Raw genomic sequence first — 21143 nt, 5'->3', positions numbered from 1 at the left:
TTAATCGCCAATTTTTATAGTGGATATTTAAACGAAAACAGAAGAATGAATGTAACAAATGAAAAATGCAATTAAATATATATTAGGTGTAAATTTAAATAATAGTATATACTTGTATGTTTGAAGGGAGATACAATCAATGTAGGGTGTTGAAATAAAGAATGCATGATAAATTGGATTGTAAAGGTATCAGCTTGGTTGTGAGGATTTCTGAATTCGAACTTAATTTGCTGAGTATAAAAATCTCAAGGATGACCACATAAATATCCTGGGGCAAATATGTAACAGTCAGTATTCAGTAATGTGTACACTGCCTTTTTAACAGACTGTTAGGCTAAATTTATAAAGTATAATTCATGTATGAATTAATGAATAAGATGGTGGAATACCACCAGAGCGAGTCTGATTGTCCTACCTCCTGCCCTAAAGCTCTCTATTTGGTAGAGAAACAAGAGAGAGAGAGAAAGCAGGAGGGAGAGACAGAGAGAGACAGTCACAGAGAGTGAGAGAGACAAAACAAAGCTCTATCTATCCAGCTCACTATTTGGCGCAGAAACGAGAGAGAGATGGGGGCGAGAGAAACAGAGAAAGAGAAAAATAAAAAGAGAGAGAAACCAAACAAAGCTCTCTAACCGGGTCGGAGCTGGAAATCTGAACCAGAGTGTTACTGCTGGACACTGTTAGAGCGTGCCGTTCAATCGTTCAGCCAGACAACAGATCAGTGTATTGGGCGGGAAGATTACAGTGGAAGTAGCGGTCAAATTAACTTTATTAATTTGCGTTAAAAAATAGTAATGCGTTACTGATTCCAAATTAACAGTGCACCTTACCGCTTGTTGACAGCCCTAATATATATACATATATATGTTCAATATTTATGAATTTTCTGTATGAATTAATGGGAAACCTTTATGTTAACCAATGTGAATATATATATAATATATATATATATATATATATATATATATAATTCTGGGAAAAAATAGGAGACCATTGCAAAATCAGTTTCCCTGATTTTAATCTTTATATGTATATGTTTGAGTAAAATGAACATTGTTGTTTTATTCTATAAACTACTGACAACATGTCTCTGAAATTCCAAAAAAAATGTAGCTTTTATTTGCAGAAAATGAGAAATTCTGACCTCAAATAATGCAAAGAAATCAAGTTTATATTTATTTAGAAATAACAATACCATCAGTCTTTCACACTGCTTTTGTGTGACCTGCCACTCCTGCCGCAAAAATTCAAGCAGTTCAGCTTTATTTGATGGGTGTGACCATCTGTCTTCCTATTGTTTTCAGTTTTAATGGGGTTTACGGCTGGAGATTTGGTGGTCCTTCATCCACACATTGTGTGGAACTGAGCATTGTCCTGCTGAAAAATACAGGCCTCAGGGTTGGGGAACATTTGCAGAGCAGAAGGAAGCAAGTTTTCTTTCAGCATAACCTTGTATGCAGCTTGATTCATGTGTCATTCTGCCCAATTCCTGCCTTGCTGAAGATCATCACTTAGCCTCCACCACTTTACACAGTGGGTACAAGACACTGTAGCTTGTACGCCTCTCCAGGTCTCCGTCTAATCACGAAAACTAGACAATAACTAAATAAAAACAGTATCAAAATATTAAAACGAGACGAAATTAACTAACATTTTCGTCAACGAATAAAAACGAGGCAAAAATTATTGGCAGGGACGACATCCAATCAGAACTGATTTTGTTCTGTGAAAGGCAGGGACCAGTTAGAAAGAGATCCAATCACTACTACTTAAGTGGAGGTGGAGAGGCGGGACAAGCGGGGTACTCATCCAATCAGTACCCGTTTCTTCGGCAGTAGCGCGGCGCGGTTAGATACAAAACCCGGAGGACCGATTACTGGACAGAGTCAGCAGCAGGGAAAGAGGAGAGGCGATTGATTTCTCTTTTGACATCGAAAAAAAACCAAGACATCGTTTAAAAACCCTGCAGGGCGACCATCTTCGGTAAAAACACCACAAATCTTTCAGCTTCTGCAGACGAGAGTCACACAGATCTCCATGCAGAGATCAGCATTTTAATACTGATGTTATTTCATGAGCTGATGTGTTTAACAAAAACACACCACTGCTGTTCTATAAAGTTAATGTTTTTGATACAGAACTTAAGATCAGATCATCTGTTTAGTCCCACAGTGGGTAACATAAAGCTAGTGTTAAAGCAGAAACAGGCCAGAAAGGAAAAATATGTAGTGAAATTATAACAATAAAAAAAGTGAATCTTTTAACCTAAAAGTCTGTATAAAGTAGATCCTTAGAGCACATTCTCATAAGTACACCATGAGAGCATATCTACAGGACAGTGTGTGAATGTGTGTTTTTGATCTCATTTATAGACTGTAGCTACAGTAGGTGTGCTGGGTTACTGCTGGAGATTAAACTAGATTTAAAATGTAAAATATTTATAATCACATATCTACAATAATAATATACATTAAATCATATACAAATATATTTCACATTCAAACATTAACAATATTACACTGGTTAATAAATGTTAAATTTTTATACATGTGTAGTTAATAATTCAAGGGAACTGATGAAAAAACATTTACATTTTCACTGTAATTTTAGTCGACTATATTCTTAAGATATTTAGTCGACAAAAATAAAAACCTTTCAGATGACTAAATTATGACTAAAACTAAATGCCATTTTCGTTACAAGACTATGACTAAAACTAAATCAAAATTTGTTGTCAAAATGAACACTGCATTACACGACCAGGTATTGGGCAAAGCTGAAACTTGGACTCCATCAAGCTTATCCTATTGAAAGAGGATTGTTATAACAACAGCAGTGTTTTTTATACTTTTTCTCGTTAACCAAGATTTGGTTGAGGTGATCACCTGATCAGAAGCACATTAAATAGAATGAGGTATACTTGAGTTGGAATGAAGCGGCTGTCATACATGTACTGATTTTTAGAAAACTTTGCAGCTGTCTTTTATTTTATTCCAGAGCTGTATATTGGTTACTTTATTATCCTTTGCAGTTATTTGTAAATTATTTTAGATGTCCAAATAAATAATTATTATTTTAATTATTTATTTGGACATCAGAACTCAAATCCCCGGCAGTATTATTGCCGATCTCCAACTCACTCCAGAGATCTTCAAAACACCGGAGGCTGCACACTCTTCACAACCGGGCGGAGGTGCACGCAGGCGGCATTGAGAACGCAAACAAAGGTAGGCGTGGAGGGCTACGAGCCAAGCTAAAGCTTAAACCTCATCGGCTGCACTTACCAAGCATTTTTCTCTCCAATGTCCGTTCTCTGTGTAAAAAAATGGACGAAATACGGCTCTCCATCACTAACAATGGACTCGAACATCATGATTTGCACTGAAACATGGCTAAATAGCAGTTGCCCAGACAACAATATTCAGCTAGCAGGACGCCACACACCGAGCTGACAGGATAGCAGAAGACCAAAGGTGTAGGTTTGTGTATTTATATTAACAAAACATGGTGCACAGACTCTACTACTACCGAGAGACAATGCTCGCCTAATGCGGAGTTTATAATGGTTAAGTGCAGACCTTATTATCTCCCTAGAGAACTCACTTCAATCAAACTCATGAGGTGTATATCCCCCTGGATGCTAATGCTAAGCTGGCTATAAAAGAACTTTACGCAGCCATCAGTAAGCACCAGACAAATCACCCTGAGGCTGACTTTATTGTTGCTGGTGACTTTAATCACTCCAACTTAAAGACAGTTCTCCTCAGATTCCACCAACATGTCTCCTGCCACACAAGAGGGAATAAGAGGGGATAATGTTTACTCCAACTTGACTGTAGCATACAAAGCAACACCCCTCCCCCACATTGGTCAATCTGACCATCTCTCCCTTTTTCTCACACACCGGTACTCACCACTCATCCAACGTGTGAAACCCACTGTGAGGACAATAAAAGTGTCCCCAGAGGGGACAGACACCGTGCTTCAGGACCGGTTCAGATATACTGATTGGAATATGTTCACTCGCACAGACCTGGATCAGTACGCCTCATCTGTACTGGACTACATCTCCACCACTATAGACAGTGTCACTACCCAGGAACAGAACACCATGTATCCCAACCAAAAGCCTTGGATGAATCGGGATGCCCGTCTCCTGCTGAAGGCCCGTAACATTGTCTTCAGGTCAGGGGATGCACAGGCCTATAGTACAGCCAGAGCGGAGCTGAAGAAGGGCATTAAGAAAGCCAAACACCACTACAAGGGGAGAGCAGAAGAACACTTCTCCAATTCCGACCCCCAACGTTTGTGGCAAGGACTCCAGATCATCAGATTACAAGACTTTCAACCCCTCCCCCGCCTACTCTGATGCCTCCTTCCTCAACGAGCTTAACAATTTCTATGCTTGTTTTAAGAGAGGGAACCTAACGACTGCAACCAAGGCAAAGGTGTCTGTAGACCACCAACCACTGACCACACCCACCCATCTACATCAAAAGGGACAGCAGTGGAGCGGGTAAACAACTTCAAGTTCTTAGGTGTTCACATCTCTGAGTATCTCACCTGAAAGACTGGCTGTTCCAAGCTGGTCAAGGTGGCTCACCAGCGCCTCTTCTTTCTGAGAACTCTGAGGAAGAACCACCTGTCCTCTAACATCTTGGTGAACTTTTATTGTTGCACCATTGAGAGCATTTTGACCAACTGCATCACAGTATGGTACGGATGCTGCTCTGCCACAGACCAGAAAGCAGAGGGTGGTAAAAGGTGCCCAGCACATCACTGGAGTACCATTACTTTCTATAGAGGACATCTACAGAAAGGGATGTCTGTAAAGGTCTGGGAAAATTGTTAAAGATTCCAGTCACCCAGCATACCCACTTTTTCACCCTCCTGCCCTCCTGCGCCTGGGAGGCGCTACAGGAGTCTCCGTACTAAGACCACCAGGTACTGAAACGGCTTCTTTCCCACAGCTGTCATACTCCTGAACTCTGCCTCCTAATATCTGAACAATATCAACAGACTGTATTCCAACACACACCAATAACAAACAAACTAACTACCAGCTCTTTTTTTGCGTTGTATATTCTGCTCACTATTGTATATACTGTGTAAATCTATTTGGTTTATAATACATACTTATATTATTTATTTATTCTGTTTATACCACTTCATAATCTATTATAGTCTATATATTCATCTTCATAACCTGTACATACTTATACATAGCTACAACACATTCAGCAATTTACTGTACATTTGTAATATACATATTTATTTTTTGTTTAGCACTTCTGGATGGAAACTGCATTTCATTGCTCTGTACTTGCGATATGTGCAATGACAATAAAGTTGAATTTTATTGTATTCTATTCTATTTTGTCAGTCATTGCTTTTATTTTTGGGGCTTTGTGGATTATTTTGGGTTTTTCTGTTAAATAAATATAACATTAAAAATAACGTTTTGTATGAAATTTCACTGGAAAAAGTATTTGCTGCAGCTGTGTGCTGGAAGCTGTTTCCTCCGCCGTGCTTAGAAGAACGCTTGAAACTGATGTGGTCACTCTTAGAGAAGGGTTCAGTCAGTCAGTCTAAAACCAGCTGAGATTCAAGGGTAACGCCACCTTCTAAGCCCCACCACCCGTGAAAAGTGTGCCAAAACCCAGAAGCAAAAAACTGAAGCAGAAGCAAAAGAGAGAATCCAGAAGCAAAAGTCCAAAATAATCCACAAAAACACACAAAAAAAGCAATGACTGACAGAATCCAAACCAAAATAATTGCATAACTGCAAAGGATAATAAAGTAACCAAGTATATTTAAATATATATATTTGCTACACACAATAGACATGTGGTTCTATCAGCTATTGATTGGGGTTTTTGATTCTTCCTGAATCCCTGAGTCATATAATGATTGTATGCAGTGTATAAGGGGTATATGCAATTCCTTTCCACTATTTCTTTAAGAAACATTGTTTTTTAAAACATTTAATTTTTTTTGTGAGACATTTTTATGCATTTGATACAAACAGAACACCTTCTGGCCCTTTTCATTCCACAAAGTTTTTTTGTGGATACTACTTTTGTACCAAATCACCAAATGATTACATCGTTTTGAAAAAAGTTTGGGCACCCATGATAATTTTCATGATATTCCTCTATAAATCACTGGTTGTTCAGATCAGCAATTTCAGTTAAATATATCATATAGCAGACAAACACAGTATTTGAGAAGTGAAATGAAGTTTATAGGATTTACAGAAAGTGTGTAATAATTCTTTAAACTGAATTACACAGGTACATAAATGTGGGCACCCTATCAGAAAAATTACATAAATATTAAATAGATCCTCTTTTTACAGAAATAACAGCCTCTAAACGCTTCCTATAGCTAAAAATGAGAATCTTAAATCATATCTCAAGATTTTCAGTAATATTCAGGTCTGGGGACTTGGATATTCGTTTCAGAACATTGTTCTTCTTCCTCTGTGTAAATGCCTTTGTAGATTTTAAAGTGTTTAACTTCAGAATCTCATTGATAACGTTACTTTCAGCTAGAAAACAGCAATAAAAGTTGGATTTTAGTGGAAGGAGACCTTTAAACGTTGTTCTTAAGAATCTCCTGATATTTACTGGAATTTATGCGACCCTCAATTTTAACAAGATTCCCATGTGTTTGTCTTGGAATGCTGTGTTCTATTTACGCTATGAATACTGCCCTCCAAATAACTTAATTTTTGTTTCATCAGTCCACAGCACCTTATCACAAAATGAAGCTGGATTGTTTGTGGCGTGTGCTCAGAAAAGGCTTCTTCTGCATTACTCTCCCATACAGCCTCTCCTTGTGCAAAGTGCGCTGAATAGTTGAATGATGCACAGTGACTCCATCTGTAGCAAGATGATGATGTAGGTATTTGGAGCTGCTCTGTGGGATGACTATGACTGTTCTCACCATTCTTCTTCTCTGCGTATCTGAGATTTTACTTGGTCTGACACTTCAGTCTTAACTAGAACTGTGTCTGTGGTTCATTTCCTTACTATGTTCCTCACTGTGGAATGACAGCTGAAATCTCTGAGATATCTTTTTGTATCCTTCCACTAAACCTGAGGCGACTAATAGGCAGACCACGGTCAGGACCCGGACCCAGACATTGTCCAATCCGGACCCAAACCAATAAACTACTGAGAAGGATTTAATTCTGACAGTGTTCATTTAAAGCGGCGGAATGTTGTCTTTATGGTTTACGTGTTTGCAACGCAGTAAACTTACAGACCCCAAAGGCAAAGCAGGCGGTGAGAAGTGGTAGAATAAAGCGAAAAAATCTAATACAGATGGTGTGCACCAGAAAAATAAATTAAGATACTACCTTTATAAAACATACTAACAGTAATGTAACCGAGCGGTGTTACTTGGAGGAATTAAAGAGAAACAACCGAGACAATAATGCAAAATAGTCTACTTTACTTCACCTGATCAGAAAAAAAAAACTTGCTTGCAGGCTCCCAAAACAACCCTACCTCAAAACTAAAGCAACTAAAAGTATTCGAATTAATAAAACAAGAGTGCCCAATTTATGCACCTGCCTGATTTTGTTTAAATAATTATTACACACTTTCTGTAAATCCTATAAACTTCATTTCACTTCTTAAATATCACTGTGTTCATCTGCTACATGATATATTTAACTAAAAGTGCTGATCTGAACAACTAATGAATTATAAAGAAAAATCATGCAAATTATCAGTTATTATCAGTTATTATCATAACTTTTTCATAACACTGCATAATTATCTGTTGACATCACCTTTTTAAAATAATAATAATAATAATTATTATTATTATTTCATTTTTACCTCATTACTAGCAATAAATTGACATGTCACAATGTTTTTTGGAATGTATTGCTGGATTTAAATGTTCTGCATCCATTAAAAATGTTCCCCCTATCCCCCACCTATATTGGTGTTTTATTCTGGTTCTTTTGAATGTCAAACCAAATGAGGGGGCGCCGAGTGGACCAGGTTCGAACCCCGGGTCATGCAGCTTTGCTATCAAGCTGCCGGCCCTCAGAGGGAGCAAAATTGGCATAGCTATCTCCGGATGGGTAGATGGCGCTCTCTGCCCACATCACTAAAGGGTGATGCCCGCAGCACAGGGTGTCTGTGAGCTGATGTATCGGAACCGAGCCGTTGTGCTTTCCTCCGAGCACGCTGTGATGCTACTCAGCTCAAAAAGAAGCGGTGGCTGACTCACATGCATTGCATGTGTTAGTCTTCACCCTCCTGGTGTGTTGGGGCATTACTAGTGATAGGGCGAGTCCTAATGAGTGGTTGTGTAATTGGCTGTGCAAAAGTGGGGAGAAAATGGGAAAACATTTTAATTAAAATAAATATATATATATATATATATTTAAAGTCCAACTTTTGATGTAGTTTGTAATTCACATTTGTTTTTACATCTTCAGGGTCTGAGCAGTGTAAAGCAGACTGCTAATAATAGATGTTAGGATATTTGGGTTAATAAATGTAATGTGAGGTGTGAGTACTGGGGCTTTCAGAGCTGAAAACAGAAATGTCCCACCTGTGCACACAGCACTACCACAGACCAGACAATGCTGCCAGATATCAGTCAATTTTAGACAAATACAGTCACACAATTATTAGTGATGCCTAGCCAGCGATAACCATTCTTTGGCCACCTGAAAAGCACCACCTCTTTGTTAGTATTGATTCTGTGAAAATGGAAGGAAACTTATAAAGCTGACTGCTCTCATGCTGAGGTGACCCAAAAGTAGTGGCCACTTACTCACACCCCAGGGGGGCCCAAGAACCCCAAGTTATCATGATAATAAAGATTTATTTAAAAAAATAACATGAAATAATGCAAACAAAATGGCATTACACATATAGGTACACAAATGAAGAGATTAACTGGCTAGCTAACAAAATGAGCCCAGTAGCTAACATTAGACTTTAGTCTACCAAATTAAATCAAAGTGTAATCTTTTAAAATATAGACTAAGGTGCATTTGTTTATTGTTATTATTTTAACTCCTAAGTGTTAGAACAATGAGGCCATTGTGGTAGTTAATATTGGGCGATATTCATTAAAGTGATGACTGAAAACAAGGATGTAGGCTACCAGTACGTGCATAGACCTACAGTTGCAAGAAAATGTATGCGTACCCTTTGGAATTACATGGATTTCTGCATAAATTGTTTATTAAATGTGTTCTGATCTTTATCTAAATCACAACAATAGACAAACACAGTCTGCTTAAACTAATACCACATAAAAATGATATGTTTGCATGGTTATTACAGTTTTTTCCAATTGCTAAAACACAATTTTGTAAACTAGGCTTGTTTTATCAAATATTTAACACAATTCACGAAACCACACACTCAAACTGCAAAAAACCTTATATATCCTGCAAAATGAAGCACTGCAAGCAAAACTAAATACAGCATTATCAAAATCAAACTTTTGCACCAACTAAGACACACTTCCTTCAGGTTACCAGATTTTTGTCTAACCATCTACACACTGCTGGGTATAATGAAAAGCACTGTCCCCTTCAGTAAGCTTAACCATAATACAAAAACAGTTCAAATTGTAGAAAATTCTTCAGATTGTTCACATGTACAGAAATATATGCAGACACACACTGATGCTGCTGCTGAATATTTTATTGTTCAGTAAAACAAGTCAATGCAATGCAGCAGAAATACATTGGAACAAACAAAAATATGCTCACAAAAACAATAAACTGAAAAAAAATACAAAAGAAATCTGCAAGAAAAAAAATAGAAAAAAGAGGCAAGAGAAATAATTAGACAGCTTCTTGCCGTACAGCTGGGTCTGGCCACAATGCCACGTACACATCACAGGCAATATTTTCCTTTGCCAGACATTGAGGGAAGAAGCGTCTTGAGTCCCTTATCCATCCCTGAATTGCACCCACATCAATTTCATCACGTGCCTCTTCCATAGCCTGCAGAAGAGGCATGCGCACAAAGGGCTGCCGGTCATATACCTTCCACCGCCATGCTGAAAAGAACTCTTCTATGGGGTTCAGAAATGGTGAGTATGGTGGGAGGTATTGCACGAGAAATGGTGGGTGGTCAGCAAACCAGTTTTGGACTGTGGCTGCACGATGAAAGCTCACATTGTCCCATACTACAACGTACCTGTTTCTGTGACGGTCTGCGTCATTCATTCGCTCTGGTATGAGAATGTTGTGGAGTCTACCCAGAAATGTGAGAATATGGGCTGTGTTGTATGGTCCAAGGTTGGCATGGCGGTGGAGGACACCATGCGTATTGGAGATGGCAGCGCACATTGTGATGTTCCCACCGCGTTGGCCAGGAACATTTATAATTGCTCTGTGGCCAATGACATTTCTTCCCCTTCTTCTGGTCTTTGCTAGGTTGAACCCAGCCTCATCTATAAAGATGAACTCATGTGGAGTTGCATGAGCATCCATTTCCAGTACTGTCTAAAAACAAAGAACAAAAATCAGTGAACATGGTGTTATCCAGTACGCTGGTAAACAATGTGTACTGTAGTCAATATTGTACTTACATCCACATATGCTCGTCTGAGCTCTTTGTTTCTTTGAGAGTTTCTCTCAAAAGGCACTTTATAAAGTTGTTTCATTCTGATTTGGTTTCACTTGAGAATGCGAGCCAATGTAGAAAGACTGACTTGTTGAATGTTGCTGAATATTGTGTTTTCTTGGATGATGTGGCTTTGAATTTCTCGTAATCTGATTTCATTATTTGCCCTAACCAAGTTTACAGTGGCAGCTTTTTGTACCGCGGTGAACATTTGGCCCCTTCCTCCATCATGGTGGCATCTCTCAGTCCTTTAGAAAAAAGAAACAAAAAAAATCTATATATATACAGGGCTTGGACAATGCTGCCTAAAAGGTATTTCCACACACAGTACAGGAAAATAATCAGGAAATTTGTACAGTTAGTGCATGACACCAGCCATAGTAGCCAAAAAAAAACAGGTGTCACTCAACTGATACCCCCAACTAAGACATGTGGTGTACCACATAATGTGAAATAAATTTTGGTTACATACCTGTTCTCCAGTCTAAACGTCCGGATGACAGAGGCGACCGTAAAGCGGCTCAAGTTGGGCTGAACTCTCTGTCCAGCTTCTCTCATTGTCAGCCCATGGATGATGACATGATCAACTAAGGTTGCTCTGATTTCATTTGAAAGTTGTCTTCTTTGGCCTTGAATTCCTCTAGCACCTCTACCCCTACCTCTAAATCTTCCTCCACCTCTCATTCTTACCCTGCCTCTTCTTCCCTCTGCAGCAGCTTCCATTGTTGTTATAAAAGAAAGGCTCACCTGTGGGCTTTTTATAGTGCTTACCTCCTGATTGAAGTGCCAACAATTAACCAATGAGGTGTTTGGCCAGGTGGCACATATATCGTCCAATTAGCTCATGTTTTGTCATGTTGAATGGCAGTGTTTTGACATGGCAAACATGTGACTTTATCTCAGATTGTTGTGTGTTATGTAGAGAATCGTGTTCAGTGCAGTTAAAAAGTGCCATTCTGAATTGTAAAATGTGTGTAAAGCAGAAAACGTGTTTAGAGTTTTGGATACTTGAGAAGAGGTTATACTCTCTGTGTGTCAGTTTAAAAAAAATTGCTATTCGTGTCATTATAGTGTCTCAGCAATTGGAAAAAACTGTAAACACAACATGTTAACATTCACACTGCAGAGTGAAAAAGTATGTGAGCCTTTGGATTTAATAACAGGTTGACCCTCCTTTGGCATCAATAATCTCAACCAAACATTTCCTGTAGTTGCAGATCAGATCTGCACAACAGTCAGGAGGAATTTTGGATCATTTCTCTTCACTAATCTGTTTCAGTTCAGCAATAATCTTGGGATATCTGGTGTGAATCGCTCTCTTGAGGTCATGCCACAGCATCTCAATTGGGTTGAGGTCAGGACTCTCCAGAAGGAGTCCTCTCCATCCTCTGCTGAGCTTCAGTTGACGGACAGATGATCTTTAATTTTTCTGCAAAATGTCTTGGTAAACTTAGGAATTATTTTTTTTGTTGCGGACTGCAAATCCCTTCAGGCACTTAGGCAGCAAAGCAGCCTAAGGATTCACATACTTTTTCTTGCAACTGTATCAGCAGGATTGTGTTTATTTCAACACAGGCTGTTTCCTAGTAAGCTGTAAAATAGATTTTGCATATTTGGTAGTAAGGTCACAGAATAAGAAAGACAAAGACAAATAGATACAACAGTCACAAGAAAGAAAAAGTACTGTCTTGTGACCTGTCTGCTAATGTTCCTAAAAGGTTTAATTAATAATTATGATACATCAACACCACTATGTATTTAACAAGTGAAAATTAATTAGAACATTTTGACACGAGATCTCGCAAGATTAAACGTGACTATATTTCTCGTCAATATATTTCTATATTTACTCTTTAGTGCAGCGCCCCTATGTGTTGCATAGGCCGCATACCCCTTTTTTAAGTTGTATGTCTGGCTGCATTTTGGCTCCAGTGGAAACAATAAACGGTAACAGAGTGACCAACAAGAAACAAACCATATGTAAATACTGTAAGTAAATCCTACAGGTGACTGTTTCATAGGCAGCTGTACTAATCCCTTCGCTCTGTACTGTATTTAAAAACAAATGTTCTGTCTCTGTTTGAACTTCAAGCATGGTCTTAATATGACTGATTATGGTTATGCATAGTTAAATTACAAGAGATTTAGGAGAAAAAAAACACAAACCATAGTCTTAATATGACTGGTTGTGGCTTGCACTTATTGTTTGCACTATATAAGTTTTATTTCTATTTTTTATTCTTATTCTTATTTCTATTTCTTATAAAATCAATATTTGAGAGAAACCAGTCTGTTAAGTTTGCGTTATATAATTTTGTCAAATAAAACTCTAGTTTTCAAGCTTTAAGTTTCATTTTTCATTTTTGAGGTTTTCTTTAAAATTTTATTTTTAAATCTCATCTCGTCTCGTTCTCGTGAACCCAATATCGTGTCTCGTCTTGTCTCGTGATATTATTGTCTCGTCACACCCCTAGTAAGCAACTTACAAATAATGCTAATGACAGTGGGTATGTTACTCACACAATGTAGCTTATGAAATGATCATCTGGTGCTGAGGTGATGGTATAATGGGCCTATGGGGAGCCCCCAAATGAAATTCTGCTTAGGGCCCCAGAAAGGCTTGGGCTGGCCCTGCTCTCATGCAAGTAGTGGGATGATCAAACTGACATCTCAGGTTACCACTATTACCTTTGTCCATGAACCCCTAGATCTGCAACCTTTAAGTAAAGGAATACATTACCTACCAAAAGCTAAATAAAAGAGATTTTTTAGCCTAGACTTCTAGATTGAGGCCCAAACATTATCTGGAAGGTTATTTCACAGTTAGGGGCATAGCCAGAAGCTGCGCTGTCCACTATGGGCGGTAATGGCTTCTATGATATATGTCCAGTACTAAAGCTCTATCCAGTACACACGTGACACTGTGGATTGAGGAATGCTAAATGTCCTCACAACTTTAGAAATGTTGTGGGATGTCCCATCCATGTGCATTGTCAGGCCTTAATCCAATTCCCATAATTCACTGGCCAGTGTTAAACAGTGTTAAACCTCACAGTGTTAACATCTCACAACTTATGCAGGTGTGGGCATTCTTAACCTGTTTATAAGTAACACTTTATGATCAATTTACATTATGCTCTCATATGACTTTTAGCTTGTCTGTGTAAGAAAAGGCTTTTTTCCCTAAAGCTTTCTGAATTCTAGGAACTTGTAAGAAACCATTACACTGCAATATGAGAAATCACAATGGCTCATAAGAGGAAATGAGGTTTTACAAGTACTCTGTAAAGAGCCTGTGTGAGGCTCTTAAAATATCAATCAATTAAATATTTCTTTATAATGAATACAGTATTTAACTAGAAGTCAGTGCAGTGCTGATAGAACTGGGAAAATAGAGCACTGCAATAGTTTAGTTTTGAAGTATTAAAAAAGCATGTACTAACTTTTCTGTGTTCTGTAGGATTAAGGCATTTCTGAGCTTGGCAATGTTACAAAGGTTTAGTGAGGTGTGATAGATCTGAGTAAGTTACGGCAGCAAGAACTAGATGTAACAGGGAGATATAACTGATTTAATATTATGTCTGATAATTTGTTTTTTTTGTGGAGGGATCTCTGTTTTGTCAACTGTCAGAAAGAAGAAGTTACACAGCTTCATGTCTTTTACACAGTCCTCATTTTTTATTAACCTAACTGTGTCATCAGATGAAGTGTGAATAATAAGTGTCCTAAAATAGAGCTTTGTGGGATTCCATATCTGATATTTGTACACATGGACGATACATTTTCCCCTTTACAAATTGATGCTTCATTAGGTAGCATTATGTGCTCCTGCCTGACTTAATTTAAATTTTCTACCCAAATTATACTCAAAGACCAGTCAAAGAAGAGATTCTTTAGCCACCTAAAAAGCAGTGCTTCTTTGTTCCTATTGAACATTTTAATGATTGTATTCCTGTGAAAACGGAAGGGAAGCTCACAGCAGTTCAGTACTCTGAGATAACTGTGCTGTGTTAGTTTACACTATTATGAAACGATTGTTTAGCTTCTGTTGTTAGCTTTCAGGGGTTTGTATCTGATGGAAAGCTAGTGTTGGATTTTAGCCTGTGTTAGCTGAGCTGTGTGAACTGTGATGTTGGAGAACATGATACCTTAATACTGGAAACATTCATCAGGCTGCCTGAAATTACCAGGTTAGAGCAAGAACAGATGTCCAAAGCAGGGTAGGAGGAGACATGTAATTCATAAAGTGAATTTACAGCATGCAGGACACACATTCTCCAGCATTGTTTAATTAAATAATATAAATAATAAAGCTCAGAGCAGCATCTGCAAGAAGCACAGAGATGTTTCTAGATGCTGGAAGAAGCTAATATTAGTCAGCTGTTCCACAGTCACAGAACAGGCATGAGAATGTCTCCACCCTCCCCCTTCCTGCTGTCTGATTTATTATCAGCCAATGCTGCCCTCTCCCTGACGGCCTCTCCATACTCTTCACTTCTCTACCCACCGCTGCATGCCCAGCCCCCCCTGCACCCCCCCTCTGCCTTTCTCTGTGTTTCTCTCATATATCTCCTGTGAACTCCACAGAGCCTCAGCTTAAGGGGATCGTGACGAAGCTCTACAGTCGGCAGGGCTTCCACCTTCAGCTGCAAGCAGATGGAACCATCGACAGCACCAAGGAGGAGGACAGCAGCTATGGTGCGTGTCAACAGAACTTGTTTATTTGAAAGTCAGTGATGGGTTTTCCCAGGGAACACAAGAAAGTATCAACACGTTAAAAAAGGAGTTTGTCAATTAATAGTAGTATTTAAAAGGATTGTTCTAGGGACATTTAATGAAAGCAAGCATTCCATATAGAAATATATAGAATAGAATAGCATGACTGTATTTAAAATGTGATTAAGTTCAGAGCTCTTTTTTCATGTTTCTCCTACAGCTATTTTTAACCTAATTCCAGTGGGACTACGCGTTGTGGCCATACAGGGCGTCCAGACCAAGCTCTACTTGGCCATGAACAACGAGGGCTACCTGTACACCTCGGTAAGTACAGCTGCTCTAAAGACTGCCCTGAGTGCAGCTTCAGAACAGCTACAGTAAGAAAGACAGACAGTGAGAGCCATCCTTCTTCTCCTATAAATGAACAGTGATTCATGAATCTCTCTGTAGTAGTAATAGATACAGTGCTCATCCCAGCCATGCTTTATCATGATGACCATGTTTTAACTGGCCCATGCAAAAACTTCGAAAATGAACTCTGTACGTCTGTCCAGACTTCATCAACCATCACACAAACTGGTCTGTTTATTAAACTAGGGTACACTCTACCTCACTGACAGGTTAAAGAGCTACCTTACTCACATGGTAGTAATTCATCCACAGACATTTATAAAGCTAAAATTACACAAATAATAAATACCTAAAAACCCAGGTCATCATTTGACAGTCTTTGTTTAATTTTGTGGTTTATAGATGGCTCTGTCATCTGCTTTAGAGCTGGAACTGTACACATTTTCTCAGATCTGAGAAGGTGAAATTCAGTAGAAAGTGTTAGTGGCTTGCTTTTTTCAGTCTGCATGTTAATGGGTAGCTACAGCAGTGTCTGCAGTTTTACATTCAGGACATTACACTGAAGATGTGAAGACCCTGCAAAACATACAGATATAATATAATACAGATATATGCTAATTTTGAAGTGTTTGAGATACTAGTTCTAGTACAAGTACTAGCTGTATTCCTGGTTGAGAGCCTAAAGAGCTTGTGAGGAGAAACTGCTAATCATATTTTCTGTATTTGCCTTCAGGGAGCAAAAATGCCTCCCTGAAGCAGCAGAGAGAGAATCGGTTGAGTTTGTTGATGGAAAGGCTAAGATCCTTTACAATCTTCCTGGACATGATCCAGCATCATGTGTGCTGTAGATTGTTTGCAGGTCAGGAAGCTAGGTCTGAATAATGCACTTGCCTCAAAGCATCACCCTCTGGAGGGTTTATCTGTCCTGCTAGGTGCTTTCCCAAACCAGGCTGTGATGTTCCCAGTGAAGATGCATTCGGTTGTGCAGAAGTTCCACAGCACACTGAAGGGCAGTCTTAGCCATCTGCAGAAGGTACAGGTAGTTGATGTGGTGAGACCGTATGAAAGTATGAGATGTGAACTCCAAAATATTTGAAACTGTCTACACTTTCTACTTTGTAGCTCTGTTGAACCAGACTGGTAGCTCCTCTCCTGCATCTTGCTGAAGTCCACTATCGGCTCATTTTTCCTGCTGGTGTTAAGTAGGAGATTATTATCCTGGCCCCAAATTGGTCATTAAATGTGTTCTGATCTTTATCAAAGTCACAACAATAGACAAAAATAGTCTGCTTAACCTAATACCACACATATGTTTGCATGGTTTTATTAAACACAACATGTTAAAATTCACAGTGAGGGGGAAAAAATATGTGAGCCTTTGGATTTAATAACAGGTTGAATCTCCTTTGGCAGCAATAACCTCAACCTGCAGACCTGCACAACAGTCAGGAGGAATTTTGGATCATTCCTCTTTACAAAACTGTTTCAGTTCAGCAATAATCTTGGGATATCTGGTGTGAATCGCTCTCTTGAGATCATGCCACAGCATCTCAATTGGGTTGAGGTCAGGACTCTCCAGAAGGAGTATTTTCTTCTGTTGAAGTCATTCAGTTGTTGATGTACTTCTAAGTTTTGGGTCACTGTCCTGTTGCATCATCCATCCTCTGCTTCGGTTGGCGGACAGATGGTCTTAAGGTTTCCTGCAAAATGTCTTGGTAAACTTGTGAATTATTTTTTTCGTTGATGACTGCAATCCACCCAGGTCCTGAAAGAGCAAAGCGGCCCCAAACTAGGATTCCCCCCCAAAAATGTTAGCATGTGCAAGAGATTTCTGTAAGTCTTCAGCTGACACTCTAGGATTCTTTCTAACCTCATTTATCATTCTGGGCTGTGCTCTTGCAGTTATCTTTGTCCATTTGCAGACTGCCACCAGGCCTTCTGGACATGCAACGCATGACAACAAATCATGCGTCATGGCACTGACAACAGTGGCTCAGCAAAAAAGCAGAATGGCAGTGGGTCATCCTCTGTGATGAGTCAAACAATTATCTCGATAACCTTTATATTCTACTGGGTGCAACACTTGTTTTAATGATGAGTGATTAAGTGTATGCATGGTAAGCCTGTGTATTTAAGAGAAACATCACAGTCAGGGCATTTGAGTGTTCCCTGATTAATAAAAAAGCTATGTATTTTTTTTAGAATGGAAAAATTCTAGCTAATTGAAGGTATGTATGCTCCTCCAACCAACCCCTGGTCTAATGGTGTAAATATGTGATGACATTATGAATAGTTCAATAGCACGAAAATAAGATGCTGTTGTTTTGGAGTTGCTTTTTTGTGGTCCGAGTCTTAGAACTATAGCAGAGTTAGAACTTGTTACCATACCAGGCGATTACCATATCTTATGAAACAGAGAGAGGAGCTATACTTGACACATGCGCACATGTTGTGTGAGATGCTGTGTAGCTGGTAGCTGAGGTGATTATTCAGAGGACAGATTATTGATTTATTGAGCTATGGGAATGAGTCAAAGCATTTATGCACAGTTAAATGGTAACGAACAGTGCACTGCACAACAGACCATATGTTTAACCAGCAATCAAACACACAGTGAGATACTGCGATTACATACTGCAAAATATAAACAGATAGACAGACAGACAGCCAGTCAGAGGGTCAAAAAGCAGACAGACCAGAAAGGCAGACAAATGGAATGACAGGCAGATAGACAGACAGGTATTTAAAGATAGATGGATAGATGGTGTAATACTTTCTTTCTGTCTCTCTCCCTCTCCCTTTAAGGAGCACTTCACACAGGAGTGTAAGTTTAAGGAGTCTGTGTTTGAGAACTACTACGTGACATACTCCTCGATGATTTACCGGCAGCAGTCAGGCCGGGGCTGGTACCTGGGGCTCAATAAGGAGGGCCAGATTATGAAGGGAAACCACGTGAAGAAAACCAAACCAGCCGCCCACTTCATCCCCAAACCCCTCAAAGGTCAGTCCTCCTTTACAAATCACAATCACAACACTGTACAGGTGCATCTTAAAAAAAAATAATATTATCGAAAATAATTCGTTTCAGTACCTCAATTCAAAAAGTGAAACTGATCTATGATCTATTTGAAGCATTCATTCTTTTAATGTTGTTGATTATGGCTTACAGCTAATAATAACCCAAATGTAAGTATCTCAGAAAATCAGAATATAACATGCTGGGTGGTGTACCGGTTCATCTGGTATACTGATTTTATTTCATCCCTGCTATGATTTTTCATGTACTGCCATACCGTAGCATAGCTGGAAAACAGTGGATGCAGTAATTTAAAAACAATCACATTACAATATGAACCAGTTACACAACCCGCATGTGATGCCTGGATTTGGCTGATGTATCAAACTGAAACTTACTGATGTATTGAATGCTGGAAAAGGACCAAGCAACACAGGCTGTGCTGCTACAATTGGACAGCACTGACCAAACAAAGTAAAAATAAATTTGGCACGAGACACTTCCCATTGTATTGTTACCATACAGTTGGTTGAAAGCTAAAATGTAAAGCAAGTAAATGTTAAATTTGTTTCTAAAGTTATACAGAGCTGTCTTGTCTCTGTGAAAAGTAAAATATAAATGTATATATCAGCATCGTATATTCATATGTAATATTGGATATGAGCCCAGAATTCCAACATTGGTGCATTCCTCTTTCCACAACCAGTGATGGTTTGGGGAGTCATGCCATCTGTTGGAGTTGGTGAACTGTATTTGTTCTGTCAGTCAATGAGGTGTAAATCTACAAACACTGAGCATCTTGGACTTTCCCATTGTACTATGTTAGCCTCAGAAAAGCTACCAGCCGTAGCCTCACGATCCCTAACTACTGACTTTGTCAATTTGTCACTTTGTCAATTTCTTAATTTAAATAATTCATTTTTGTTCTTTGACTATTTACAATTGTAAATTGGGGTCACCTGGAATTGTTTTCACAGCCTCTTCAAGGAGTTCCTGGAGGTGCTGAACAATAGTTGCTGCTTTTCGTTTACACTGTGAAGCTCCAGCTCATCCCAAATCTCAGTTGGTTTTAGGTCAGGTGATTGTATAGGACAAAAACACTTTTTTGTGTACTGCGTAGTTCCATGTGTCCCTTAAATGTCTTTAAAATGGATCTACAATGTAGAAAATAAATGAAAGAAAGAAATAAAGAAAAATATTGAATGAAAAGGTATGTCCAAACCTTTGACAGGTACTGTATAATAAACATATAAATTCATGAGACAAGGGTCAGGTCAAATTTGATATACAGTATCAGTCCTTCCATCCATTCATCCATTAGTTGCTAATGTATGTTTTCTAATCTGTGTGTTCATGTATTTGTTTTCCTTTGGTTATTTTTACTACAGTTGCCATGTACAGAGAGCCTTCTCTTCATGACCTGACTGAGTTCTCGCGGTCTGGAAGTGGCACGCCCACCAAGAGCCGCAGCGCTTCAGCCATGATGAACGGGGGCAAGCCGCTAAGCCACAATGGGTCAACGTAACCATGACACATGACAAAGCAAAGCATCAACAACTCAGTCAACTCAGCACAATGGAGTTTACAAACAACATTGGGTGGGTGGGTGGGTGGGTAAGTGGGTTATAGTGGACACTTTCATTAGATCATCCTAATATCACTGTGATGAGACACAAGTGCAACAATTGATGGAATCTACGATCTACAATCTTCTGCTGGTCAAATCTGAGACGTGAGGAAAGACAACCTAAGCCATTCTGCTGCTGTGGGCTTCTGCTTCCACCTTCTAGAGAATGCTCCAGCTCCTGTCTGCAGCCAACCCACGTGTGCTTCTTTTTTCCTGTCAGTGGAAAAGTTATTATCTCTGCCAAACCATCATCAAGGAAACACCTGGTATGTGTTCTGTTTAATCTCCCTGAGGGACCGAAGCCAGACCTTGTCTGCAGTTTGACGGTAGCTGCCACTGTAGTCTCCTCAGAGACAGACAAGACCGGGAGTTTTGGAGTTGAATCTCTTTCTATTTCTCTCAGTAACTCTGAACTGTAGCAGCTGATCACTGTTATTCCACTTTCCAAGGGAACGTTTCTTCCGCAGCTTTTCCGTCACACGTTGCTCTGTGTAATGACTGAGGTCGACGTTAACGTTTGGTCCATCCAAAACCAAAGACGTCCAGTGTCTGTTTAAGTGTGTGGATTTTTGAAGTCAGGGAAGGTTCCCAAATTAACAGGCAAAACTCCATGTAGCCGTTGTTCATGTGTTCATTCAGGGGATGCTAATATGCTAACTCTATGCTAATCTTTGCTTGGCGTCAGTTTCTAAATCTTCTTTTAATCTACCCTGTCACTCTCTTTCTTCCTCTATTTCGAATGAAAGTAAATGCTTGATCCCACCATCCCACCAGAAATCTGTCATTCAGCCAATCTACCAGGTTTCCTATCACTGTT

The 21143-nt window shown here is 39.1% G+C and overlaps 2 protein-coding genes across 3 annotated transcripts in view; one reads left to right on the top strand and one right to left on the bottom strand.

Moving 5' to 3' along the window:
* Positions 1-20293, top strand: part of fgf13b (fibroblast growth factor 13b) — a 61131-nt gene extending 40838 nt beyond the window's left edge. The window contains exons 2-5 of one of the 2 annotated variants that reach the window (XM_022681081.2): positions 15204-15314; positions 15553-15656; positions 18489-18684; positions 20088-20293. In XM_022681081.2, coding sequence (XP_022536802.1) covers positions 15204-15314; positions 15553-15656; positions 18489-18684; positions 20088-20224 — 548 coding nt within the window. In that variant the 3' untranslated portion in view covers positions 20225-20293. Of the gene's footprint in view, positions 1-15203; positions 15315-15552; positions 15657-18488; positions 18685-19676; positions 20055-20087 lie in introns of those variants that run through there. The other variant, XM_049469038.1, reaches the window with a different exon arrangement.
* The window catches only part of si:ch73-52f15.5 (uncharacterized protein LOC100150557 homolog), a 200036-nt gene that overhangs the window by 153949 nt on the left and 24944 nt on the right, over positions 1-21143 (bottom strand). The window lies entirely within an intron of this gene.

Source organism: Astyanax mexicanus, chromosome 20, assembly GCF_023375975.1.
Source record: "Astyanax mexicanus isolate ESR-SI-001 chromosome 20, AstMex3_surface, whole genome shotgun sequence".
Lineage (NCBI taxonomy): Eukaryota > Metazoa > Chordata > Actinopteri > Characiformes > Acestrorhamphidae > Astyanax > Astyanax mexicanus.
The sequence above is the reverse complement of the archived record's forward strand: the minus strand, read 5'-3'. Positions and strand labels throughout refer to the sequence as shown.